This window comes from Brachyistius frenatus, unplaced genomic scaffold (genome assembly GCF_029030835.1).
Source record: "Brachyistius frenatus isolate BFR_SWC_R1_liver_20210118 unplaced genomic scaffold, ASM2903083v1 Contig_49, whole genome shotgun sequence".
Lineage (NCBI taxonomy): Eukaryota > Metazoa > Chordata > Actinopteri > Embiotocidae > Brachyistius > Brachyistius frenatus.
The window spans coordinates 434,266-448,970 of NW_027210648.1; the positions used below are offsets into that span (position 1 = coordinate 434,266).

Below are 14,705 nucleotides of genomic sequence, written 5' to 3' on the forward strand. Positions count from 1 at the left end.
TATTTTGGGTAGGCAGTATGTAAAAAAAAGCCAGTTAAGATATTTTGGCAAAAATATATAGAAATGTATACAAATATAAGAAGAATGTAAAAGTCCCGTAAAACTGATTCCTCTGGTGTGAACAAGACATTGTCATGCTTTGCCCAAGTCTTCTATTCCCCAAATGGAAGTGCTGGCACAGCGCTAAAACCAGTTTATATAACAACTGGCAGATGAATACACACCTCGGTGAAACGACACATCAACATTTCTATTTGCATGTAATCACATGGGGAGGTTATGAATATGACACGAAAGAAAAATATTTGTTTTACAGAGGCGATGCAAGCTGCTGTGTCACTCAGCTCTGTTCTATATTTAACAGACCGTCCGCTGCTATTTCTGGTAAAAGCTTGAAGTGACTGTTCTGAGACGGCACCGAACTCGCGGGGGGCATGAGGTTCTCTGCTGATAGCTTCAAACGCACCACTGTTATTATTAGGTATCTCAAGACAGGCTGGGGGAAATTTTTAAAGAGCAGCGTAGTCCGACAGCATTACACTTAATCAGTTTATTTATAAAATCAAAAGGTCTAGACCTGGCTCAGTGAATTTCAAAATGCAGTGTGTAGGAAGAGATACAAAATAGTACAATAGTCAACCACCACTGACATTTCTATACAGGAAGATCAACATAACAACATTCTCTACATTTGAGCAAATATCTTTGAGAAATAAATACAAAAAAAGAAAAACTCCTTTTGACAACACTACCTGATAAAGGGTTGTGGGAGAGTTTATGGCTCCCTATAAGAACTGTGCCCAAAGTAGAGTGGAGCGACCCAGTGAAAACATACAAGTATAGCACACAACGCCACATCCCAATCTCTCAAGACATCTTTACACTGTGACAACTCGAAAGTTAAAAGGCACCACACAATACAAGTCACAAGGAGATTTTGCCACACATTTGTAATGCTGTAACCAACAAACTTTAAGGCGGATGTCATGTGCAAAAAACATCTTGAATATGTGTCACGCGTATACTGCTCAGTGTCCTCTCCAGTGAAGTGTGCTTTGATTCTTTTCTTTTTCTGCTGAATTCTTTAAAAAATATCTGAAATGTGAAAGATTTAAAGAATGATTGCATTATCACTATGTTGCTTGGTTTCACAGGCATATTCCAGGCTTCCGGGAGTGGCAAGTGAGAGGGGACAGGGTGCTCGGGGAGGTCTTGCTGTAGATTTTAGTTCCTGTAGCCTTTACGTCCCTCTCCTTCCTTGAGGAAGGTCCATATGAGGGTGTTCACGATATCGGGCTGATCCTGCTGCAGCCAGTGGCTGGCTCCAGAGATGATGTTGAGACGGAAATGATTCCTGATGTAGAGGCGACAAGCCTCGGCCATTTCCTGCTCCAAGAATGCGTCCCGCTCTCCCCACAGCAGCAGCACCGGAGACCTGACATGATTGTGGCTCAGGGGGAGGGAGCTGAGGAAGGAAAAAAGCAAAGTAAAAATTCTATTATGGGAGAGATTTGTAAGGGAAAAGACACAATTCAGTATTAATGTAGCGTGTAGTCGATATCTACAAATAGAGAACAATGTGTCTCAGTTCTAAACTAAATTTGTGATCTCGTTATGTTTTCATGAAAAGACATATATCTCATATGTCTTTTGCTGATTCCAACCAAAATGGCATCTTTGTTTTCTCTTAGTCTATGTCACAGTGAGTGCATGGCAGCATGAAAAGCAGAAAAAGCCAAATTATGACATCAAGGTCTATGTGAACACAAAGTTTTGGCCTGTATTGCATCTTCTCTTTTTGTTATTTGGCAACTTTTCTCCCTGAGCTGAGTATGGAAACAGATTTTTGGGACCCCAGATTTCTGATGTATCCACTTTGTGTTTTTCTACCACACAAAATGTTCTTTGTCTCTCTGCTGTTCAGCTGTTTCTTATTTGAAAAAAGAACAACAACAAAAATGTAATGTATGGATGGACGGACAGACGAATGGATGGACGGACGGACGGAGGGAAGGGCGGATGGATAGACGGACGGACGGACGGACGGACGGATGGACAGATGGACGGACGGAAGGATGGGCGGGCGGGCGGATGGATGGAAGGATGGATGGATGGATGTTGACTGTGTGTGTCCCCAGTGCTTTAAGGTACAGTCTGCGCTTGTGGAGAGACTAATTGGTCCTGGGTCAGTGAAATATCTTTTATGTAAGCACATAAAAGCTATCCTGAGATAACTCATTGCTTGTGCTGGGAGCAGATGGCGCGTTCAGCCATGCATGTACAGTTCACATGTCAGAAATGCATTCTCTGAGATTTTCTTTGATCTGATTTGTGCCATCACTGTCAGCCAGCTCAGCGGTCCTACATGTAAGAATGAAAATGGAAGTACATATAAATAATTTACATTGTGGTATTGACAGAGAGAGAGCTTTAGTTTTCTGTCCTTCACAGCTCTGACAGTAGGTGGCAGCACTAAATATGTGTAGAATTTTTACCACATTGTGTATACAGTATATGCATTATACTCAGTATATAACATTAAATTTGTGGAAAGCACACATCATAAAACATTAAAAGTGAATTTGTTATCACACTGTACATTTATCAACCATGAAATAAAAATTGAATTGAATTGAATTGAATTTGTTTATATCGTGCCAAACAACAACAAAGTTATTATTTTATTTCAGGGCACTAGACGTAGTAAAGTCATGACAACAGAATTTTTACAGCTTTATACAAAAGAACCAAACAATTCAATAATTCTCACTAAGCAGTTGGAAAAACGTCCCTTTAACAGGAAGAAAAACCTCCAACAGTAGGAAGCAAAAACTCCCTTTTAACAGGGAGAAACCTCCGACAGAACCAAATTAATGTTGACTAAAAAGCATCTTAAAGTACTGCATTAACATTGAAGTTGTCTCCCAGGGCAACAGCAGGCCTCCTCGGATAGCTACTGTATGTTTTATACGACTGTTACTCTGTCGTGGACTGTACTGTTGGTCATACTTCTAGTTTTTATCAATATTTCCATTTCATGCAGCTTTATAGTACAGTACTATAATTCAAAGGGGAAACCTGAGTATGTTTTACTCCAATTCACAGAGGCCATTTTTCTCTACATTATGAGGTAGTCTACATACTTTTATTCAAGTCACATTTTTAATGCAGAACCTTTGGAGTTTTATCATAATGTAGAATCGAGTGCTTCTTCCGCTACTGCTATTTCTAAATCTCTATAAAATTCCTTAAAAATATGTTAGAAACATAATCTATGTTGGTGTGTGAATTTCCCACCTGAATATATTCCTGTAATAGTTGAGGGCTCCCGTTACAGCTCCCGGCTGTGATAGAGCGTACAGATAGGCCTCTAAGTCCTCTGCAGAGAGCCATCGGCCCTTCCTCCCAATCCCTGTGCTGCGGCTGATGAACAAATCCTTCAGAGCCTGCAGCAGAAAACAACAGCAAACACCGCGTGAGTTTGTGTGGCTGGTACCATTTGATCTAGAGAACATTTACAGAAGGACATGTCACTGTAAAGTGAGTCAGAAAAGGTACTTCAGTGGTGAAATCAGCTCTGATGACCTTCAGTCGCAGCTCTGACACTCAGACTTACTGCTGGCTCGACAACATTACATTTGGTCCTTCTAATTCTGAAACTCCAACACAAGGCATTTGGCAATATTCTTATTTGCCAAAGCCTGAACTATTGGTCAACACTTCCAAGATGAAATGAACAAACAAAAAAATAAACAAAAATAAATAAATAAAAGAAGTAATTTTACAAGGACAGTTTGTGTCAAACAAATGAGATATTAGATAGTTAGTTGTTCAGACAAAGCCAGACTTCCTGGCTAGTCTGCTTCCAGTCTTCATGCTAAGAAAAAGCCAAACAGCTACAAGATGTTGCTTCATATTTAATAGAACGATAACTCTGAAAAATAAGCATATTCAGCTTTACCTTTAAAAATCAGTTATATTTATACCCAAAAGTTAAATAACTATTAACTTAAACTGACCTCCTATTTCTAGATTTCTAAACTAAAACTTTGCATTTGTAAATCTGAACTGTGCATTTTTGACACAATTATAAAATAATATTAATGATCAACTTTCAGTATTGTTAATGATATTATCAAATTTAAATATAGATTAAGTATATCTATGTGTATATAATATATCTATGTATTATATATATGTTTAATATATGTATATATATTGATATAGTTAAGAATATGGGGAGTTCAACATTATCATGTAATTATTGACAAAATAACCATGTCAGTACATGAGTTGGAAATAATCTACAATCTACACATTTCCCACAGGATTAATTGATCATTTTGTTTTCTGCAAAAATCTATTTTTCCCAGCAGGCTATATTTAGAGTTTGTGCTGATGCAAACACTAAAAATAGACTGACACTGTTATAACGTGCAATATACACCAATGCACATCCATATAAACCCCCATGCATGCTCACACAGTAAGACATGCTCACACGACCTTAACCTTAAAACCTCTTCAGGCACAAATAACAGACCACCTTGAAATCATTGATGGAGAGCATGAGCTCCGGGAAGCGGGGCAGCTGGAAGAAAAAGAAGTGACTGGATTTCAGCAGCTGGCTCGGGTGACGCAGAGCGTAGTCTGGAGGAGAAGAGAGGGGAGAGTCGTGATTAAAGGGCAGGTTTGAACACACTGCGAGATTGTGAATGTGATAACTCAGAGTGACTTGGCCTCTCCTGTCTGCACCAGTAAAACCAGCTGTTCCAGCTTCCCATTAGCCTTCTGTAATTAACCTCTCATCATCTTCCCTGGAAGGCAGAGGAGTATTTGCCAGATGGAGGCAAAACATACAATTGAGGAAATAATACTTCCTAATTAATGATAATAATTATGGTAAAAATCCAAGAGACAAACCAGAGCCTTAATTAGCATGAAGAAAATTGGTTTTCCTTCACAACATTAAGACAAATGTCTGAGTATCTGCTCATCTGCACGGAGGGAAATCATACCTGTGAACACAGAAGGATGGGGACAGTTTAGGACAATGAGTTTTGTCACCATCTCAGGGTAGTGAATAGCAAACAGCCACGCTATAGTCCCACCCCAGTCATGGCCAACAAGGCAACATCTGTTGTACCCTGGGAAGAAAAGCAAATGCACATAAAACAGTTAATAGAAGACAGCACTTTCACAGCTCTAAGACAAGCTAGATGTCCATGCTGATGTTCTAAATCCTAAATAGTGGAATGAGCTCCCCAATGACATCAGCACAGCAGAAAGTCTATACATCTTCCGCCGCAAACTAAAAACGCACCTCTTCCGACTTCACCTTGAATAAGAAAAAAAGTAGCACTTTAGTAGCACTTAAAATGGCACTTACTACTTTGTAGTTTGGCTTTCTTGAAGAAATTTGTACTTTTTTGATTCTTCTTGTTCTGGGTTTGTACCCTCATGGTTGAAATGTACTTACTGTAAGTCGCTTTGGATAAAAGCGTCAGCTAAATGAAATGTAATGTAATGTTAAGACATGTCGCTGTCTGAAAATCAACACGGTTCTTGACTCTTTATTGCTGGCTTTCTCCTTCAGAGGACATTTACAGTCATCAAATGGATGTATTCTATGACATACAGTCAAACACAGACCAAGGTCGGAGCATCAATCTAATCAGATTACTGTGCCAGTCACTCCAAACTAATCCCCTTACCTGTGGCCGCACCTTTTACATCAATTGATAAGAATTAACCCAAAACGCCTCATCTGAACTCTGACATCACATGACATCACAAGAGGAACAGTCATGAGTCTGGGAGACACTTTGAGAAAACGACAGAGAATCGAAGATGTTTCTGCCATCTGTCTTTTGGTTTGTTTGTTGTTTACTGAAATCCCTGATATTCTTTTCTGGAATGGGAACTAGTTCAATTTGTTTAATATGTCTGTGGACTGCAGTGGGGATCATGTGGGCTTCTGTAGTCCAGTCACAGATGAGAGTACATATGAGGCTGCATGAGAGGATCATGTGATCACTGCAAGCCTCCATCCATTTGTGCTGCCATGTCCATTATCAAGTGCTTACCTCCTAAAAGCTTGTGAAGTAATTAACAATGGCAGCTAGAACAATGAAGAAGTGACATAAATTAACTATAGTTCTTTCTACAAAAAAGTAATTATTAAGAGAATGTAAATGTTTTGTGTTAAAAAAAAAAAAAAAAAAAAAAGGGAATGCATTAAAAAACATTTTTCAGAATATTAAGTATTTATAATGAGATCTTGTCTGGACTTTTACTGGTTAATTTTTGCACCTGTGCACATTTTTTAAATATCAATGGTGCTATTCACAATGTGCAACAAGAGAGAGTTCACTCATAGTGATAAACCCACAGAGAATAACTAACTGACTGCTTGCCTCACTTCCAACCTTTTTACCCAATGTTTTAGTGTTACAGTCTGCAACTTCACCGTTGTGGTTGAGTTTCAGTTCCTTCATTTACCTCATTAAACTCACTAACATCTGCAACTGAAAACTCTGATTAATCCCACTAACTGCCCAGAAAATATAACAAACCAGATTTGAAACTAGAGCTGCTGAACATAGTGGAGAAATTGGCAGCTGAATATGCAGACATTTTATTCCCGATTATGAAAATATAACGTGCTTGTGTGCTAACATGTTCATTAAAATAAGTTTAAAAGGTTATAATATGTCAATATTGAACAAATCTGACCTGGATCTTGGAGATCGGGAAAAGTTGTCTAATCAACAAAAAAATGAATAGAAACACATGTGGTCTGATTTCAGACAGATTGACCAGATTGCATTAGCGCATTCAAAATGTTGATAACAATGCCTTTGTCTCAGTTTCTATCTTCTAAATAAATGAAGCTAACCTGGAGGTGTGCGATCATCTGACCACTCAGATTTCATGCCCACATGTGACTTCATTTCAACCGTGTGGCTGTGTTCCCAGATCTACACCCACAGTAAAATGTTATTATGAACAATCACAACTGAAAGATTAAGATCAGGGATGCAATAAGCCAATTATTTATACTGAACAAGTGAAGGCAGTGTGTTACAACTCCTCAGAGACAAAGTAGAAAAATCAAGACATGTCTATTCAAATTATTTCAGTTTTCTTAATTTTTAACACATTTAAAAATGAGGTGATATGTTTGAAGAAAACAAATAAAGAGTTTGTACACATAGTCTACTGAGATTCATTTGAGAATCTTCACTGATGTTCCAACACTAATACAGATTATCTCATGGAGCCTTTAAAGAGTGATGAAATGACAAGAAGAAACTGTGATATGATGACCACTGAAAGAGCAAAAAATGTCATCCTGGCCAGATAGTCATTAGAGGATGCTGGTATGTGCACACAGCCTCAGGTTATAGCTCTCTGCTAATGTTAGCAAGCAGTCAGCAGCTAGTGACTTCTGTATCTGCACAATGTCCCGTGTTCACTAAGAATGACTCACAGGATGCTTGTCATGCTGTGTTGCAGGCCTGAGGGCTGTCTGCAGCTTAAGACTGATAAACAAGTTTATTTTTGACCCGAGACACTGTCAAAACACTGTCCACTCCTTGGACTTCATTTAAGATTACACAGACATGCAGTTCTCCTGCGTCCACTCACCCAGGTACTCCACGATATCTTTGACGTCGGTGACCAGATAATCAAAGCGGTAACTTTCAGTGGAGAGCGGCAGGTCAGACTCCCCGTAGCCCCGCATGTCGATGGCCACCACACGGAATTCACTTTTAAACTCACGCAGCTGGTAGCGCCAGGAGAACCTAAGGTACACAGACAAATGAACTGTAATTAGTTCAGTGTTCCCATATCAAATTTAAGGAAATATTTTTAATACCACAGAATGTAATGTAATACCTGTTTCACAATCAAACCAGCAGGGACAGTTACTTGTTATCTAAATTATTTTGTTGGCATTTGTGTCACATTTTTATTCACACTTACAAGCTGTAAATAACAATAATTCATGGTTATGAAATAGATCAATTAACATTACCAGAATCATTGTGGGTTTTTGCTACAAATCAAACTTTTTTATTTTTATTTTTATTTTCCTTGCTACTGTAGCATCACAAGTGACATTGTTAAGCTGAAATGCAACAAAAAAGGAATGAACAGCCTCCTTCAAGCACAATCAAACTTTTGATTTAGAGTAGAACGTCTGCTGACAGCCACATTTAAGACTTATGCTCCTAAAAACAGCTCTTTATACTGTTCAACTGTTTGAATACTCCCCAAGATGGTTAGGTTGAATTCAATGTGTACAATTGGCAGATTGCCCTTTTAAAAGTGCCTTTTAACATCCCTTTAAAGTCTGTAGAAATTTTAGATGGTTTCAGACTAACTTTAAAAACTTCTTTTAAAGCAAGCACACAGCTTTCTTTCCACCTCTAGGTAACACAAACTGTTTTAGATTCCAACCCGCCCACTGATCATGTGGACTGGGATGACTTCTTAATTGAAGATCTTGTCTGCTGTGCTGTAGATGCTCCTCATCAAGCCTGAACCACACCCCTTTCCTGCTTCTCCTTCTCCTCAGCTAAGTGATTGGCAAAGCAAGATGTAGAGCCCTCCCTGGGATTCTGATGAGTCAGGATAAGATCCTGGTACTGAACCCTTAGATCTTAGAATATAAATGAGGTTTCAAGCACAGTAAGCCCCCTGGACCTTCTGACACATACATTATCTTTTTTTTTCTTTTCTCATTTCTAAGAGGGAATTAGCACATTTTGAAATAGTATTAAGAGTTCTTTTGAACCACCTCGTTCTCAGCACGGTTCATCATTCCTGTGAAGAAAATACGGCAAGTGAAGCAGAAAGACCTCACGTCTACCGTTAATTAATCCCTGTCCTGTCCACAGCTTAGATAGTATGTTAGAGATATGGACAGGCTTACAGCTCTTGACAACCACTTTGGCCCCAATTCAGGCGCAACGCTACATCATTTTTCATTTCATATCGGGAGGCAGAGATCTTGAACGCTTTGGACCCATTTCCCCCGACGGCAGTTCATGTCTTTGAATGAGGACTCCTCTGCTGGCATGGATTTGTTTTTGCAGCCCTGGAGCCAGACCGCAGAGATTTAATAGTGCTGCTGAAACATTACAGTGGCGGAATTCTTACTGTCAAGAGAATCTTTACAGAGGTGACACATTCAACAAATAATAAACAACTGCATAGACACTAAATCTTATAGTCTGATTTATTTTTACCACAACCCTGATTTCCCCTTTGACTTACCAGAACTCAGGGAAGCCGTGCAAAAACAGCATGAGCGGCTTTCCTCTCTCTCCAGCAGCAACATAGTGAAACCTAAGGCCAGACTCCTGGACAGAAAGAAGACACATAAACACATTTCTACACAAACACCAAGCTGTTTGTCTGAATCTGTTGCTGCCACTTAAGTTCCAGCAAATTTAAAGACTTACAGAAATGTTTGCAGACATCTACGTTGTAAATATATTATCATTTTAACACACAAAAAAGTTAAAAAAAAAAAACAACAACTACATTTACATCTAATCCTTCTGAAGCAAAATTGATGAGGAGATTAATTGATAATTAAAAATAGTTAGTTGGTGCCCTAGAATAGCTGAAACAAAATATGATTTGAACACCTTAAAGGTAGTTAAACAAAAGATGTCTCCTACTTCACTGAAATGTTCATTATAGTGCATTTAAGGCTTCAATGCCCAACATTACACCTATGTTAAAGTTGCATATTGTACTGTGAGTTACTTGCACAATGGTTGTGATCTCACAAAATCCAACTCATACCTACGAGTCTTTAACTGAGATTTAAGCGGTCTCAAGGTCAAAGTCTGCAGAGTAAAGGTCAGTCATGCAAGTAAATAGCAATAAAGAGCAAAATACATGTTTTGGGATGTTTGTGATTTGCAAAAAACAAAAGCATTCTGACAAGAAACATGCGTCGTCACTGATACAGGGTCACTTTGATAATGCTTGTTCTGCTTTGTATATTTGGCTTCACAGCTAAATTTAACATTGCAGGTGTTAAAAAAAAAAATTAACACCAGGAGTTACGAATACACTACATTCAAGATTTCAGAGGTGTGGGGAAGATATCTGTATAAAGCTTAGCAAAAAAACAGCTGCATAATATGTAGAATATATATAATTTTCAGAGAACAGTGGCCCATGCTCCTGTTGTGGAATAACAGGTCTCTTATTCAATATAAAGCTGACAAAAACAAGAGGAACGTATCAGAAAAGAACCTTTTTATGGATGAAGTCATTAGTTCTAACCTATAGTTTTGGTCTTGGGATTCTCTTGTTCAGTTTTTAAGCTAAATGTTTTTACTTCTCACTTTAACATGTTATCTTTCTGACCAGAGTGCTTTGCAGATTCATATAAAAGAAGCACATTCCAGCATTATGAAGTGTATGCAAGTCTTTATTTAGAGAGGATTAAGTACTCCTGATCTGAAGCACGTTTTATTAAGATTTGGGATTCTATCAGAAAGCACCTCTGATCACTGGAGATAGCATAACTTATATGTGCAAACATTCATTGTATACTCTATCAGTCTTTTCCTTTCCTTTTCCCTGTCTGGCTGCATGATGGTGGGTGTGTTAGATTCAAAATTATTTTAACAAGGATATTCCTATTTACTTCACTTGCACCATCTTCAATCAAACATAAAGTCAACTTTGACCATTTCTTCATGCATCCTGCATGTTCAAGATCAGATTCACTTGGTTACACAAAACCTTTGATTTGGACTAATAAGCAACCAAATGACAACGTGCTGAATGTTCTGGCACTAAACCAATGTTTTTAAACCAACACTGAGCAGCAGTCAGCTGTTACTGAGTCGGCTAGATATATTTGAAATGTTGTATTTTAGAGGCACTTGTACATTACTGGAGTATTTTCATTCTCAGCGATTATTTGACTGCCCCATATTTATCGAACAGCTGTGGTTTGTGGTTAATTTGTAGCTATTTGATCATCTTATTAAATATGATGCACTGCTGCAGATTAAACTGCCCAACAAATTATAAAGTGTCTCCACCTGTTTAGCATGCTTCTTATATATTAATGCATCAGTAATCATAGTCCAACAATATAAACGATCATATAATAATGATGCACACTGAGTTCTCCTACTTTAAGTGATACTTTTAATCAGATAGCTTTAAATGCATTGTAAGTATTGTAACTTATACTGAAGGGAAGGGTGTGAATCATTCTCCCACTACTCACACTGGGGCTCTGGTTGAGGGAGGTTTTTTTTTTGACAGACCTGCCTCGGTATTTAATGACATAATCTTGAACACATACTGTAGGTTGGTAGTTCGAGGCTGGCAGCCCCGCTGCGTGCGGAGACGTGAGGCGGAGGAGCTGTTCTTTCAGCACCACCTGAGCTCAGCGCTCAGCGCCACCGACAACGTCTCATGAAGATGAATACAAACAAATAAATAAATAAATGAACAAACAGACGCCTTCTGATTTTGCTCAAAGATCCGGCCCTGTTGGGCTTTTCACGACGCGACACGGCAGAAAGGTGTTGCAGCGTTTTACATGTTAACACCCTTAGCAAGCAAGAGATGCTCACACAATGACCCCCCCCCCCCCCCCACAGGGACCAGACACCTTTCACGTCCAAGCGCATGTGTGTGTGCGTGTATGTGTCTTACCTTGATCCGAACATAACAGTGGGTTCCCAAGGACGTGTCATTCAGACAAGCGGGGGGAGTTTCACGAATCGCCCATTGGAAGGTTGCTGTCGGCCTTAAGACGATGTTCCAGCAAAGTTTCAGCAGGGCTACGATGGTGCAGAGAGCACAGTAACCGTATATCAATGACCAATACCCCCAAACTCTGATTTTTAGCGCAAGTCTGATGAGAAATAACAGCAAGTTGTTGAGCACTCTCGCCATCTTTACATTGCCGCAGGAAATCAATCCAGATCACGTTACCTATTGATTGCTTTCTGTTAAGTGGTCGTTTCTGTTTAAATACTGCTCTGACGATGCCGTTGTTTCGTTACCAGCGTATACGCACGACTGTCTGAAGGGAGGATCCCACCAAACGGTTGAATGGGACGGTGGCGAGAGCATCACGTCAGATTTCACGCTTGCGTGTGACAGCGGTGGTTGTTCAGCTGGAGACGGTGTTGTTGACTATACAAGGCAAGTCCGAAATCGAGCAATAAGGAGCTCGGTGCAGAACATTCAGTTATTTCAGCGCAGTTAAGAGGCGCTGTGAGGTAGAGAGGACACCCCCCCCCCCCCCAAAAAAAAATAAAAAAACAACCCCAAAAAAACAACCACTGCAAAGCACCACGGCTGCACGCCGGCGTTATGGCAACAAGCACTGTGTGTGTGTGTGTGTGGGGGGGGGGGGGGGCAGCTTATATGTTGGATATTATTTCTGCTAACAGTAAAACAAGTATACTTATTTTGAATTATTTCACCACTTAATTAGCAGGTAGAACTGCGCACTGTAATGTTAATCAGCTGTAATGCGGTCACAGGTGACAGTCAGGTGCCGCAGAGAACACACAGCAGGAAAACACAACTAGAAGCAAGACGACACTAATAAACGTTTACTCATTTAAGATGATCTCAATTCCACACGTGACCGATGTAACGCAGCGTCGGGATAGTAACGCTTCTTCCCAGAATGCCTAGAGGTTGTTCAAATGTTCATAGTAGGCACCATAATTGACTTGAGTTGGGCATTAATATAATGACCTGTGATTTGTGTGAGTTTGTGAGAGTTAACGGCATGTTCTTGAGCCAAATAAAGATCCAGTTCTGGAGTAGTACGATGTGCGGAACACAGGACCTGAGCAAAGAAAGAATTCATCGATCTGCCTTTTCTCTCGGCTTCATAATCCCTGACTCGTCACAATATGGGTTTTTTGGTTTTTTTTTGTAAAAAGAAACAAATTAATCTAAACTTAAAACACGTGTAACATTTGGTGATTGAAAAACAGTCAGGCTTAGTCTTCTTTTTTCCCCTTTTAAACTCAGTTATATAACCGACAACATTACTTAGTAATGTATTCAATAATCATTTTGACTTGTGTATGACCAGTCACAAAGGTTTGTCTGTTTTGGTGCTCCCACGGAAAGATCAGTCGGGTATTAGTAAATCCACTTGTAGTACAACAGGAGATACTCGGACTAGTGGGATGCTAGTTATGTAGTAGTTAAGCAGAGACGGAACAAACATTTCAAAATATAAAATAAAACACATTTTAAATAAAATATTTTTTATGTTTGTTGTTTATATGTGATGAATCAGGCAATTTTTTTTTGCAAATGTATAATGTTAAGTTAGATTACACTCATATCATCCATACATATTCTGAATATTGATCTATTATATCTGTATTATTATATTGTATTAGAGGGTGTGTTATTGCCTTGTATTATTTTATATTCATTTACTCCGGAATGAGAAAAGTGAAAACCTGTTTATATTTTTTTTCAGGGATATTACAATAATGCACATAACAAAAAGCTTTAGATAGCTTTATATTTTCTATGTATTCATTATTCATATGCATTCATTTGTTTTTCTACTATCCTTTGTAATAAGCTCAGACAGAGAGGACAAAAATGCAGGAAACAGAGAGGGAAGAAGATACATGGTCATGTGTGGAGATGGAGGGTGAAGAAGAGGTGAGGGTTTGGCAGCCATGAGCAGAGGGCTGAGGGAGGCAGATGGCTGATGCTGCTGGTAGAGGCGGCAGTGGCAGGCAAAGAGCAGGTTCAGATTTAGGATTGGAGAGAGTGGATGCGCAGTAGGTAAGCAAGCAGGCAGTCAGGTAGGCAGGCAAGAGGGTGAGGATCCTGGAAACAGAAGGACAAGGACAGGTAGATGTACAAAATGAGAATTAAACTCTAAGCAGCCAAGACCCAACACAAAAAACTGGCAGGGAATGGTTGCAGGACCAGTGTAGATTGGCAATCGGCTGATGAGTTGATGGGTTGGAGGAGATGAGTCTGTAAGCAGCAGCCAGGCGGCGGCCAGGAGAGCTGACAGGAGACAGGTGTGCTGGGGAGCAGGGAGCCAGGAGAGTGAGAGCCACGCCCATACCAACACACCGACACACACTCAGACACAGAGAGACATTGAGGGGATCACAGCAGACACAAGGAAAAGGACAACACAAGGAAATCACTGCGAACAACACAGGAGCCTGGCCACCTGGACTTGTTCTGTTTGCATATAGCTTTTAAAATGTGAATTAAACAGGACATCAGATGTTTTGCATCAGTTGTGATTATGTGTTTGCTCAATACTTGGAAAGAATAATTCAACTCTACTTCTTTTCACTCTCTCCTTTTCTATTTTTACTTTGCCATTTGCTGACTGATGCAGAGAATGTGATGTTCGCACCAATTATGACAAAAAGGTTATCCAGCTGTATATAAAAATACCCATAACTCTACTGTAAATGTTGTATATATAAGGTTATTAATATAATTGACTGATCTTGTCGATGAGGTGACATACAGAATGGGTCATATGGTTAAAATAGGCACCAAAAAAAAAAAAAGGAAAAAAAAGTCCTAAAATCACTCCATATTCACAAACACAAGATCACTATCTCTGTGACATTGGACATCAGTTTTGCAATTGGGGCAGGTTATGAATTTCAAATAGAATATTTTTGTGTAGA

General features: G+C 39.3%; 1 protein-coding gene across 1 annotated transcript; it reads right to left on the reverse strand.

The window, feature by feature from the left end:
- Positions 1 to 535: 535 nt before the first annotated feature.
- Positions 536 to 12,240, reverse strand: ephx4 (epoxide hydrolase 4). The gene is made up of 7 exons (XM_069703972.1): positions 11,707 to 12,240; positions 9,286 to 9,371; positions 7,651 to 7,808; positions 5,019 to 5,147; positions 4,547 to 4,650; positions 3,298 to 3,446; positions 536 to 1,465 (listed from the first exon to the last, which is right to left on the reverse strand). Exons 1-7 carry the CDS (start codon positions 11,947 to 11,949, stop codon positions 1,225 to 1,227), a joined length of 1,110 nt encoding a protein of 369 aa, XP_069560073.1. The 5' UTR covers positions 11,950 to 12,240; the 3' UTR covers positions 536 to 1,224.
- Between the last annotated feature and the right edge of the window lie 2,465 nt (positions 12,241 to 14,705).